This window comes from Harpegnathos saltator, unplaced genomic scaffold (genome assembly GCF_003227715.2).
Source record: "Harpegnathos saltator strain DR-91 unplaced genomic scaffold, Hsal_v8.6 scaffold38, whole genome shotgun sequence".
Classification (NCBI taxonomy): domain Eukaryota; kingdom Metazoa; phylum Arthropoda; class Insecta; order Hymenoptera; family Formicidae; genus Harpegnathos; species Harpegnathos saltator.
The window spans coordinates 2,302,769-2,316,518 of NW_020230183.1; the positions used below are offsets into that span (position 1 = coordinate 2,302,769).

The window sequence follows — 13,750 nt, forward strand, 5'->3', positions numbered from 1 at the left end:
GAGGAGGAGATTCGGGGGGAGGCTGGTCGCGGCGGACAGCGGGGATATTCAGGAAGGTGCGTGCGCGTGTGTGTGCATTATTCCGTGATGTCGATATAAACAGATATTACGTGCGATAGACAGCCGTGAGCGAGCCGACTCGAGCGTAGCGTTATTTTTCGCGCTCCACCGATGCCGGTAGCCGTCGATGCGTGAAGAGTGCGCTCACAGAGAGTGTCAAGTACACAGTAAAGATCACTCCCGATCAAGCGTGCACTCTTCTCCCCTTGTCGTTCCAAAGCGCGCTCGATCGCGGAGCGTCGCGTCGGCCGGCGGCCGCGTCTCGTGGTAGATCGACTTTAAGCGCAGCATCGCGCTCTCTCTCTCTCTCTCTCTCTCTCTCTCTCTCTCTCGTGCTCACAAAATTGCGGAGGCGACAGACGGCTCTCGCCTTTAAGCGCGACGTCACCGCTTCGCGTTGGAATTGAAGGCGCCGTTTGTTTTCAGAACGCCCCGAGGCGACCCGTAAACATCGTTTCCTGTTTGAATGTTCGTCTGTCGGGGCCCGCTTCCGGTCGGCCATTTGTGCGCGACCCCCCTTAACGAATTTGTCGTTATCGGGACTTTCGAGGATACCCGCCAATGTCGTACACTACGATTACAAGTTATCCTTGATATAAATTTGCATCGTAAGCGCGCCTCGACGCGCATTAAAGCTCGTCGTATTTGAAAAAGAAAAAGAAAAAGAAGAAAACGTGTCGGAGGTTTTGAGTAGAATTTGCAACGTGCCGTTTCATCTTCCGGAACGGTGAGCGGAATTTTTCTCGCCGGTTTCCCGCCGTGTTTTTTATCGCTCCCGTTCGTTTTGCGTATCCCTTTGCTCCCGTTTGATCTCTCGTGTCGCTTTTCAGCGTTGACATTTAACGTTTAACATTTCCCGTACTGTTTTCACTCGTCACGCTAACCGCCGCGATATGCGGCACAAATGTTTGTCCGGATGATGATTATTTATGGCGGGCGATTAGTTATTCGGATAATTTTGCTCGATCTCGTTCCACTGTCTCCTCAAAAATGCCTAGAATGAATCCACCTGCTGAAAGCGCTAAATCTTCGAGAGAGAGACGTACTCTCGCGCACTTCCACGGGCTTCGACAACTTCGAAGGCCTCGCTCGTCCGCCTGTCGCGGGGAAATCGACAGACGGTGCGTCACGTCGAGCGAGCAATTTCGGCTATTCGTAAGCGAGAAAAATAGGGGCGCGGGTGAGAAAAGAGCCCGGCCGCTCCGTCAGAGAGGGAGATGGAACGTAGCGGCGACGCCAAAAGACGCATACCTTATAAGGAGAGGGGCTCCCCGTGCTGCCGCCGATAGACGTCAGTTGATAGAGCTATCGAGGACAGAGTCTCTCTAATCTTATCGTCGCGGCCGTATCCGCGTGTTATCGAATCCGTGAAGTCAGTCAGGTGTGCGCAGCGCAAACGGAATACGCGCGATTTCTCCGCGCGAAAATCCGGAGGATGTCTTCTTTCGAGCTGTTCGAGGACTTGTTCGGTAAATATTCCCTTAAGTCGTCTCGCGAGAATCGCGCGCTATTTTCGGCGTCGATAGCAAATACGAGCGCGCAGCTTGCGATGATGTTTCTCTACCGGGTCGATGTACTCAAAAATTTGTTTTTGTTTTATATGACGTGTTAACAAATGAATCTTGATTAAATGACAATTGTTTATCGTCTTGAATGCAATTAGCTGAATGAATGTGACTTTTCATGTCTGCGGAATTATTATTATTATTAAAAATCAAATAATTACATAATTATATAATTAAATAATTATTATTAAACTTTTGTTGTATGCAGTTTGCGCATGTTCGTGCGAATGAATCGGAGTCAGAAAATACGAAATAGCGAACCCGCCTCCTCTAATGTTTGCTTGCAGAACCAAAGAAGCGCCGTTTTCACCCCCTGCGTGGTCTCAGGAAGATCTTTCGGCGGAAGAGCCGCGGTGCTGCCGACGTGCGTCTCGTTTCCAATTCCGCTGATCGAGATGCGGAATTGGCGCGTCTCCCGCGGGAGGATATCACGATGAGACATCCCGCGGGTCGCCCCGAGGAAGCACGTAGCAGAAGCGCCAGCGAGCTTCTCACCGACTCCTGCGACAGGGAAAGGTAGGATAACGTCGCTCGCGTATGTTAGTTGTATAAGCAATCACGAGATTATTATTTAAAAATCTCTCTCTCTCTCTCTCTCTCTGAATATACGTTTCGCAAACTGAATTTCAGCGATAGAATCACGCTTGTTTGTTTGTTTGTTTCTCGAAAACGATCGTCGCTTTTGATTAGAAATAAGATTTTCCACATATTTTTATCAAACACGATTATGATGTGGTGGGCGGTTACTCTTCATTCGAAACAAAATTAAGAAAACTTTTCCCAAGATAATTGTAACACAGTTCTCGAGTTTCTACTCGGATGGGCATTGCTTCCTCGTGTGAGATAATGATTACTTTTATTTAGCCCGCGAGGAATGTTTATGTAGATTTTCCCCGGTAGATTAAGCGCGCTATCGGCAGCGGCCTTTTATCGGAGCGGCGGAGAATGCGAAATTTGTCTTGCCGTTTCAGCGGACGGAGACGCAGCTTCGCCGCGTCTTTCAAGACGCGCAGGTCGTTCGAGCAGTAAATATCGCGAGGTTAAACTCGCTGCCGCGGTAGAGATGCTCGTCGAGCGATTCGTGGCTCGAATCGCTCGAATTTCCGCGGAACCCTCTCTCGTCGTCAAAATCCTAACCTCATTCTACCACATGTAGATATTAATTAACTAGCTAATTAACAACAAGCATTGCCAGCGATGTATCAGCTGCCAATTTTAGTCGGACGATTCGTTCGAGTAGCCCCCGCTCCTCCCCGTTAGAATTCGAATCCGCGATTCTCCGCGAAAACGGGGAGAGTCGCAGCAGACACCCTCTGCTTACTCGCGCGACCTGCCAGCGATTAGAAATATCTAACGATAGATCGACACAATCTTATCGCGGGTATATTAGGACTCGGTTAAAATGCTGCAGCCGCGATATTCTTGTTGATACAGCGTTTATCGTTTAGCGCTTCCGATGAAAGTCCCGTCGTATTTTTGTCTACGTCTCTCTCCGTAATCTCTTTGTGATTACGCGAATCCTTTCCAGCTTTGCCGCTGGCTGTGTGCTTTATCGTCGAACAGATACTGGCCGCTCTACACACACTTACGTACACACACATACACACGTATCGCTAAGTATACTGAATCTTAATCTTCGGTAAATACGATCGCACAAGAACGCACGATGTTTCTCAGAGAGCCGCGCCGTTCCGCGGGCTATTTGTTTAGCCACTCGACTCCATCTTTTGCCCCGACGGAGATATCTTCTTCCCGACGATAAAGTGTCACTTTCTCTACACAGTAGAGAAGGATTCGACGCGCGCGCGTCTCGCTAATTGGATTGCGCGAGAGTCCGCGCCGCGCCGTTCGTTTCGTTATCAATTTACGATTCCTACGGCCCCGTTTCTCTTCCTTTCTCGTTCTCGTCTTTTATTTTCGTCCCGCTGAGGACGGCTTGCTTACGTCGCGGTGGCACGAAACTCCGCTCGCGTGTCTCTCTCTCTCTCTCTCTCTCTCTCTCTCTCTCTCTCTCTCTCTCTCTCTCTCTCTCTCTCTCTCCCCCCCTCTCTGCATGATTCACGATGCGGCAGCACACATAACATCTCAATATTATCTCAATATTATTACGACGACGGGGTCGTTCTTGCACGAGTGCGCGGTTTCGCCGAAGGAGAATATACGGAGACAGAGGGACGGAGAGAGAGAGGGGGGGGAGGAAGAGAGGGAAAGACCGCATAATTATCTGTCATCGTCAACGCGCGCGTTACTTTCAGAGCCCGACAAATCGCTCGTCGTCTTGATTGCGAGCGCATGAGCGACAGGAAGTAAATTCTACCTCTCGAGCGCTCTGTGCCCCTCCCCTCCCCCGCTGTTCCGCGTGTGCGCTTCCCTCGTAGAAAACTTTTTGAGCGATATTCGTGAGCGCGCAACACGTGACAGCGATTCTTGTCGGCCCGTCTTATCATTGTAATCGCTTTATCGCCGCGCTCTCGACTCTCACGCGGCCTGACCTTTTAACGCGACTACGCCATTTCTCTTTGCATTTTCAGCGTATTCCTCCGAAGGGGCGGCGGCGGCGGCGGCGGCGGAGGCGACGACGGCGGTGGCACGGAGGACAGTTTCGCCAAGTTACGAGGAGGCGCCGGCAAGCTGTCGGTGTCGCACGACAGCGTTTTCCCGGGAGAAGTTCCTCACACTCGGCCTCTCTCCTCGCTGGCCAGCCTGGCGACGCTCGAGGTCAGTGCTTATTCTCTTATTCATCGGCGTTACTTGCAGGATACCGCGGAACGCGTGTACGCGGCCGCCGTGGTGTTGCGAATGTCGTAACAGCGACGACGACGACGACGACGCCGCCGCGCGAGACGGCGTGAATGATTTAGCTCGTTGGGCATGAAACAAACACGGGAAGTCGCTCCGGGCCTCGTCCGAGGGGGGAAGGGGGGGCGAGTTCTCCCTGAGGAACGTCTGAAAGACGCGCCAAGCCCTGGGAGGGGGGAGGGCCGTTCTTTAGCACCCCGGGAATTCGGATCGAGCTTTGAGTGCCTCTTTCGCTGATTTCACGTCGCTCCTCCGCCGTCGACGTTCGGATAAATTCGGATAAATTCGAGTCGGCCGAAGCGGCCCGTCGCGTCGCTTTCACGGCTTCTCTCGAGGCCGAGGGAAGAGGGTTCAATGCGAATGTTCGACCGTTAACGAAGGAATCCACGGCTGCTCGGCTTACCCGCCTGCTCTCGACATGCTCGACAGATCGATCGACCACGTGCTGCGTGTAATCGTTGGCGAGGGAGAGCCGGGAGGGGGGTGTGAGCTTTTCCCTCTCTCAGGCCGGCCGGTGAAGAAACTCCCGGCGACACGTCGTAATTATCCGCAAGAGCTCGCTAATTGTGACGCAAGTGCCGCGTACGCGCGCTGTTCGCTCGTATCATTTACATATGCGTAAATTACACGCGAATGCGGAGATTCGTGCTCGCCACGGCGTGAAGCGTAAACGGCCGCCGCGGAGGAAACCGCGGCTCCTTCTTCGCCTACTACGTCGTCCTCGCCGTCGCCGTCGCCGTCGTCACGCCGTGTCTTCTCCGTCCGCGAGAGAGAAGGAGCATTCTCAGCACGCATCAGCACGAATCGAGTTACGCGATTAGTTACACGTGTCCACGATCGGATCCGTGACTTGTCTTCTAATTCTCGCGGTCGAAGAATCGCGCGAAGAACGGCGATCCCCGTCGACGCCACGCACACACATACACACGCACGCACGCACGCACGCAACGCACGTACGCAGCGGATTCGAGGCACCGTTACCACCGCGGATTGCGTAAAAGTGACGTGGCGAGCGTTACGCGTAGTAGCGCTTAATCGACGAACAAACGGCTGGCTAATTAAGCGGCTAACACACGTGTCGCTTAGCGTTTCTCCGAACGAGAGCCCGGCTTACTTTTTCTCTCGTCGCGCGCCTCCGCACCGTTACTTTCCTTCGTTATTCTTCCTGCGCGCACGTGTGCGCTCGATGATATCTCTCCGAGTCTCTCTTTCTCTCTCGTCTTTCCCCCCCCCCCCCCGCCCTCTTTTTATCGTTCGATTTCCGCCGCTTTACGAGACAGGATATCGCCGTAAACCGACTCGGCCCGGCGAGCATTACCCGCTGCGATTGCCACGCGCGGCCTTTCGGGGTATCCGGGATAATGTAAAAAGTAACATTCGGAGCGACGGCGACGGTGGTGATACGTGTCGCTTATCGGCGGGTTTCCTCGTGTCCTCGCCGTACCTGACCGAGCGTGTCGAGTCGCCTTCGCGGCGCGTCGATTCTACGCGCTTCGTCATATATATCGTTGATTATTTCAGGTAATTATGCAGTACAGGGGACATAAGCACCTTCAGTGACTTTGATATTTTATATGCCGTCAGAGTCATCGCTCTGAGTGATGTGCACAGGAGATTTTAGATGGCGCTCGTTGCTCGTTGAAAAGTTATCAACGACAAGTTTCGTTAATCGAGCGTAATTTCTCGACACTGTTGGTGGTCGATGAATTTGGCAGTACGGTAAACTTTACATGTGTCTAAGCAGAGAAAAGGGGCTCCAGTTGCATAATTAATGAAAATGCAAAACTAAAGTTGCGTAAGTGCAATCTTTTGCCTTAGTAAATTAACGAGTTTACAATATACTAAAATAACAGATTCTCAGAGAGGGTTAGCAAATAAATTACTTAAATGCAAACTTTGCGTATTTTTTTGCAATTTTAGTATACGGTAGACTTATCAATTTAGAAAGGCGAAAGATTTAAGCGCCAAAACTTACGTATGTAAAAACGAACGTATTGATAATTCGTTTTGATGGTACCATCCGAGTACCATTGAAAAAGTGGCGGTCATTGTTTATTACAAACGGTGAATACCAATTGCGTTCATTTTGTTGAGCTTCTTTTGTTGATAACTTTTCAACAAACAACGAGCGCTGCCTGCAATCTTTTGCACATTACTCAGGGTGATGACTTGACAACATATGTCAAGGTCAAAGTCATTGAAGGTGCATCCTCTATACTGCGTAATTACCTTATTTTATTATCGTTATTTCATGGAGTCACCGGCCGGCCGGTGAACTTTCGTCGACGCCTCCTCGCGATCGAACATTTTTCCCGGCGATCCGTATCGGAATCCTCCGTAACGCGGAACCCGTAGCACGAGATATCCTTTCTATATCCGAGAGAGAAGGAGAGCAAAATCAGGAGCACGTTCCGTCCTGATACTCGAGGAAAGTCACGAGTCGGTTTTCGCGTTCGTGGAAAAACCACCCGCGACGACTCGCGGGAGCTCGCCTCGTCGTCGTCGTCGTCGTCGTCGTGGTCGTCATCATCACCATCATCGTTATCGCCTGTTCTCTTGCTTCTTGCAGCGGCGGCAAGCCCGTAAGAGTAGCGAGATCATCGAACACAAGGAGTACAATCACCACGTCGCACAAAGGCACCGGATATCCCTGCGGGTAATAATTCGCGGCAGCTTTCCGCTCGCTTTCCAAGTAATAAACGAACGCGCGGACGATCGACAGCCGTCACCCGCTCTCTCGATAAGCCGCTGTCGCGCGCGAGAAAAAAAAGCGTAACGCAGTCGTGCTTTATCGTCGCGCTTTTCTCGTCGGAAACGCGTCTCCTCGCTTTGACACCTCGCGGCACACGTAGAGAAACATGGCGGGGGCGCGCGCACATTGCCGGTCGCGAGCTGTTTCCAATGCGCGCGCTGGAACACGATATTCCCGCTCGGTTATTTTTGTACGGCTCGAGCACGGCAGAAGTAATCCGCAGAAAAAAGCTGGCGCTTCGGTTTACGCTCCTCCTGTGTCGGCTAAAATTTCCGCGTACGACAGTCGCGCGCGCGCGCGCGCGCGCACGTCTGCAACTCTGCGTGTAATTATCGGCCGCTACTTGTGGTTTGTTCGCAGGTACTCGAGCAAATCAAGACGGTCATAGAGAACCGGAACCAGCTGGCCTCGTCGACCTCGCCGGATGCAACGCCCGGTGTAGCGTATGTGAGTATCTGGTTTGTGGATTTCGCTCGCGTCGGCTTTGACGCGGAGAGCGCAATCTCCTTTCGCGTTCCTTTCGCCCCGAGCGAGTTCCTCCGCTCCGAAATTGTCCTTACCGATGCCTGATGTTGTATTTGATAAATACGTTTGTCGTCGAGTCATCGTCTACACGGCAAGGAAAGATCGATCGGACGATGACACGATGAACGGGGGAAACGGAAGAATCTCTGCGTCTTCGGAGTGAATTGGACTTGCAAAGAAAGATAGAGAACCTGGAAATTCAAAAAAATTATGAAACTTTGCGTGGAAGTAAAATAGTTGATCCGTAATGCAAGACTATTTTTTGTTCGTGCGGGAAATCCCACTGTAAGGGGGTGAAACCACCCTTCGAAAGAAAAAACCATTTTCATTTTTAGCGTATATCTTTTAAAATACGAGACATATGCAGAAATAGTTTATATGAAAGTTGTAACGTATTTCTGTACTCTTTGCAACTGTGCATTCAGATTTTACAAAAGTGGCAGAGGGCGGAGGGAGTTTAAAAAATTATGCAATTTTGCAAAATCTGAATACACAGTGTTGCAAAGAGCAGTGTTGAAATACACTACAACTTTCATACAAACCATTTTTGCATATGCCTCGTATTTAAAAAAATATATTTTAAAAAATATACGCAAATATAAAAAATATATCGTATTTTAAAAAATATATTTTAAAAAATATATATTCTAAAAATAAAATTGATTTTTTTTTCTTTTTTTTTCTCCGAAGGGTGGTTTCAACCCCTCAGACTGGAATTGTGCACGAACAAAAAATAGTTTTGCATTACGGATGAACTACTTTACTTCCACACGAAGTTTCATAATTTTTTGAATTTCCGACTTCCCTATGTTTCCTTGTTAGCAGGATCAGAGTGGGACTGATGCGACGGCGAACGCCTTGTCGCTTGAGCTGACAAAGACGAACTCCTCGGTCGGTCGGACGTAATTTGGCTCGTAAGAAGTAGAAATTCCGTCCGCGCCCGGCTCGAAACGCGTTGTTCGCCTGCTGCTTGTCGCGTTCGTTCCGGCCGGGGTCTTTTTCTTCGCCCGCCGTATCGAATTACAAGATCCTCGGCCTCATTATCGTTTTACCGATTAGAACGCTCGACTGCTTCGAGACGTTGGGTATTTGGTTACATATAATTACGGCAATTTTACCGGAGCCCCGAAATCGAAGAGAGACCCGCCGCCGCCGTCCGTCGTCGTCGCCGGGCCGATCGCGCGCGGCCAGTCAAGATTTTCGCTCTTACCGCGAGCGGGACGAGACATTTGGAGAATAAAAAGGCGGTCGCCACGCGCGAGCGAAGGAAAGTCCGGCTGCAATAATAAAGCCGTGCAATAATAAAGACGCAGAAGCAGAAAGCAAGATGCTCTCCAAGAAGCGCGCGCGCGCGGTGCGCTGGCTCTCGCGGATAATTAGCGGGCGCGTTTCTTCACACCCGTTTGTTCCCCCCTGCCCCTTCCTCTCCTGTTTCCCTGAATGTGTGGCACTCGCCGAGTGACGTCACGTTTCGCTTTTGCGTTTCAGGCGGTCGGCGAGCGGTATCAGCAGGAAACCACCGAGGTGAGATAGTGCTCTCGTGTTCTCTCGGTATCGGGCGCGTTTCCAGCCGTCAGTAGTTACGCACGCGCGTTGCAGCGCTGCACTCCTGCGACTCCTCGGTCGCGTTCGTCGGGCGATTTTCCGCGCGGACACATCGTTGCACCTCGAGAGATCGCCTCCTCATCCTCGGAGGATGACGCGACGATAAATCGATCGAGACACGAGGCGCGAGAGAGAGGAACACGCGCGAGGCTTGTTTTCGCGAGCAGTTTTTCCGGCGAAGATGGGCAACGACGCGGGCCGTCCGAAGTCCGTGCGCAGAATGTTCAATAAGGTCTTGTTCGTGTCCTCGGTAGTGTCCTCCTTGAGGAGCAGGATAGGGGTAAGAAGAAGGCGGTGACGGAGAGAGAGGAGGCTCCCCTCGTTGTGTGTCGCTTTCCTCGTTAACGCGTTAACTTTCTCCGGCGAGCGCTCAAAAATCGCGGACTCGCCGCCGCGGTGACAGCCTGTCAACGACTTTCATTCCTTACGTCACACGTCGCGCGTTCAGTCTCGCGCGCGCGCGGTAAAAGTCAATTTTACCGCTTGTGAGCCGCGACCGGTCGATCCCGCGATCTCGCGTGAAAATTCGACGCGCCTGCTGACGAGATTAGCCGGCCGCGCTCGTCGCGTCTTTTGGCACGCGCCGTTCCCGCGATTAATTGCTTCAATTAATCGTTGTCGATCGGATTCAGGCTGGTTCTCGTTATCCGTCTGAGCGGTGGCAGACGGAAGTCTCGTGGGTTCTCCGTCTTCTTTTCTTGGGATTTATTATTAAAACGTGACAATGACGACGGTTTATTTATTTATTTAACGAGGAGACACTGGGCACATTTCAATACAAAAGCATCACCGAGAAAAGAAAGTAATTTCAGGACAAACGGAATCATCTAAATTTTTAGAGGATTTTACTGTTATATAAAGCCTCAGGAGGATTCCTGTAAAATTAGGAGGAAAATATTATAAACATATTACTCCTAAAGTTAGAGGAATTACATGTTATATGTGTAATGCAAATCTTATTGATTTTAATATAAATTTCCTCTTGTACACAGATTATATATATTATTATTATTATTATTATTATTATTAAGTTCATATAAGAGGAAAATTAATTAATAAGAGGGAATCCTCTTGAAATAAAAGGAAAATAGAACAACATCTAATTTAAATGATTTTAGATGAATAGTTCACTTTAATCGCTTTATCGAAAGAGGAATCCTTCTTCTGTAAAAGGGAAAGATCACTTTACAAATAGAATACTTTTTTTGAGTGATCGAAGAACGTTTTGACGGAGAATTGACGGACTCCTCTAGTCTACCACCCCTAGACGGCTGGCGAGAATCCAACCCTCAACCGAGGCGTTTTCTGTTTCCAGAACCGCTTCAGCATCTTCGAGAAGCACGACAGGAGCGCCGACGACGGTCATCAGCAGGGGAAGGTGAGTGTGCACGATTTTTAGCCGAGGGTAAATCCTCTCTCAGCCGGCTTCGCCATTCGTCTCGCTGCGTCCGAAAGGGAAAAACGCGTCTCCGGATATCCTGCTTAATAGAACCGTCGTGAATCAAGCCGGCGAATTTCAGCCGGCAACAGGTGGCGAATGGCAGCCGATAGAGAGAACCCGTTAATCTTGTCTCCCTCGTTATTGGATATCTCTCTCGAATGAACGCAAGCTTGTACACACGCAGTGCCAACGAATCGCATTCGGGGGGAGGGGGGGGGTTGGTTCTCTCCCTCCTTTTTGTCGCCGATTACGATAAGACTCGCGGGTCGAGTCGCATTATCACCTTCCGCATGCGGGTGATACCGCCTCTCTGCGTTGTCCTTATAACGGTAACACCTTTTAAGGTCGTCGTTCGACGGAACGAGGTTGTCACGTCCTTCGCGCGTGTCTCTTTCCCCCTTCTCTCTCTTGCGACATTTTATGTTTATCGAGAGCTCAAATATATTATTATTATTATTATCCTTAATTTGCAATATCTTGCAGATTAAGAGTAATATCATGTATATTTGTCTGAATTCTGCGGACGTCGAAATCGTGACGTGTCGCGAGGAACAAAGGCGTTGATCGCAGGTCGGGATGAGAAAAAGAGTGCTTACGGAGGAAAGTCCGTAGCTGTGGATACTCGACGCGACGTGCTGATAATTTGTTTATCTGACACCGGGAACGATAAAACCGAGTTGAGCTCATTGTTGTATTGTTTTTCTCTAGCGTTTCAATTTATATTTTTCGTTATCATCACATAGACGCTGTATCGGTGATATACAGGGTGGGACGAGATTAGAATACTCTCGAAACATAAGAGTAGAAGAAATATTCATCGGTCGAAAATTTCGTCTTTTGGACGGACAATGTTCGACTCGAGATGGAATCACTTGAAAAAAAGATTTAAAAGTCACTTGTCTCTCCGGAACGAAGTACGCCAAGTGCTGATAGTTGTTGCGTCGCCCTATACAATGAAGCCTTACACTACGACGCGGTTCTCCGCGGAGTTCTCTATGAAACGAGACGAAAAGATATATATATATATATATATAACTTCTGTATCAATTTTCCAAAGCACCGGAGATTGAATTACTTTTGACAATGTTGATGAGGTCGGGATAAAAATGAGATACTCGATATCCGAAATTAATTTGGCAGCTGGTTCGGCACGGCGCTGATATTGATATCAATATTATATTGAACCTTCATTATACGCCGTACGTAATGGGCCGAAATAAATAAATCGGCGATAATTACGCGGATGCGAGTGTTATTACGTTATTGTCAACACACAAGGCTCATCGTCAAGGCTGGATATTAATTTCACGGCGCGGACGTAACTCCTCGTTTTTCACCCGGTCGCGGCACGAAGAGTGACACAAAGAGCGAGATGAAGTAGGGATTATCCTGAAGAAGGGGAACCTCCGAGTTTGTCATCGTCTAACGGGAGATATTTTCGGATCGTGACGTTTATATACGGATCTTTCGGCGCGAGAGCGTGTCCCGCGAAATAAGACAATAAAGTTCATCGTGGGAGGAGGAGAAGAAGGAGGAGCGCGAGAGAGAGGAGAGGACAAAGTCGAACACAGGAATGTGCCTCGCGTCCCTTTTACGGCGTTCTCTTCGTTGTTCCGTTCTCGTTTTCCTCTCTCTCTCTCTCTCTCTCTCTCTGGCGCGCGCGCGCGCGCTCTCTTCGCCCGCTACCATTATTTCCGTCTGCTCGACGATGAATCTCTCCGTCCGCGACCATTATTGCGAACTTCGTGACGGACGACGGCTGGCTGAGACAATACTCGGTTTGTGTCCGCCGAGCCACTCCGCGAAATCACGTTCTGCGCCGCCACTGACTCAGTTTTTCAGCTGTTAAAACGCGCGACTTCGTCGCCGCGATCGCATTCTTGTCCGGAGAACCGGCAACGAGCGAGCGTTGAATGGAAGAGCAATTAGGACCGGCGATCAAATTGTGATTAGAGCGTCACTCTTCTTAATTAAAAAACTAAGTGTATTGAATTTTTTTTAAATCGCAGGCTCGCGAATCCGTATTTTAAGTGCAAAGTCGCTGCCGAGCGCGAATCGCTAATGACGTTCGTCATTAACGATCGCTATTAACGATTGGAAAGTCATTATTATTCAAAGTTTTCAATGAAAACCAGCGAAAACCGGGGAATCCATCGAATGATTTCAACGTTAGTCGCGATACCGAAGTCGCTGTTGAATTCTCAAATTAGCTTGAGAAAATGTCGTCGTGAAAGGATCGACTGAAAATTTATTTTTTATTTCATCGCGTTTCCGACGCGTCACAAATAAATAAATAAATAAATAAATAAATATAAATAAAAATGAACAGACGTAAAAGTTAAAATTAAATTAAAAGAAAAAAAATCAAATTAAAAAAAGCAATTAAAATTAAATTAAATTAAATTAAAAGAAAAATTAACTTAAAATTAAATTAGAAGAAAAGTGAATATAAACAGATAAATAAATAAATAAATAAATCATTCGCAATCTTCCTCAGCGATCACGCTCGATCGCGCTCTCGACGTGTGAGAAACGTAAACGTTAAGGAAGACGGTGGCGCGCGGTCAAGAGAGAAGATCACACAGGGCGGGGCGGGGCGGGGACGCGGCATTTCGATAGCGAGCGTAGGAACAAGCAAAGGCGAGGAACGGTGTAATAGCAGGGCGCGATATAAAGTTTACTGTTACTTGGCCCGTGGCCTGCCGCAGCGACACGGATCAACACCGCCGGGCGTTTCGAGACGCGCCTTCTGAGTGGTCCCACCGGCTCGCTTTCGTTGTTACGTGACAGACATATACGGTCAGACAGACAGACAGACAGACAGACAGACAGAGAGAGGAGGGGGCACAGACGGGTAGAAGTAGATCTGTCATATCGCGAAAAAAAAAGGTAGAAACACGAGGCCGATTGTACGACAGTCTCGGGACTGTCTCCCTTATCTACGAATTTTTCTTTTATTCTTGGTACTCGACGTAGACCCGCCTTTAATTCCCGCGGGAATAT

The 13,750-nt window shown here is 49.2% G+C and overlaps 1 protein-coding gene across 4 annotated transcripts in view; it reads left to right on the plus strand.

Annotated features, from left to right (window-relative positions):
• The window catches only part of LOC105187323 (nucleolar and coiled-body phosphoprotein 1), an 88,430-nt gene that overhangs the window by 44,494 nt on the left and 30,186 nt on the right, over positions 1–13,750 (plus strand). For all 4 annotated transcript variants that reach the window (XM_025300656.1, XM_011148061.3, XM_025300658.1 and 1 more), the window contains exons 4-9: positions 1,913–2,141; positions 4,157–4,343; positions 6,994–7,080; positions 7,537–7,623; positions 9,190–9,225; positions 10,622–10,684. In XM_025300656.1, coding sequence (XP_025156441.1) covers positions 1,913–2,141; positions 4,157–4,343; positions 6,994–7,080; positions 7,537–7,623; positions 9,190–9,225; positions 10,622–10,684 — 689 coding nt within the window. The remainder of the gene's footprint in view (positions 1–1,912; positions 2,142–4,156; positions 4,344–6,993; positions 7,081–7,536; positions 7,624–9,189; positions 9,226–10,621; positions 10,685–13,750) is intronic.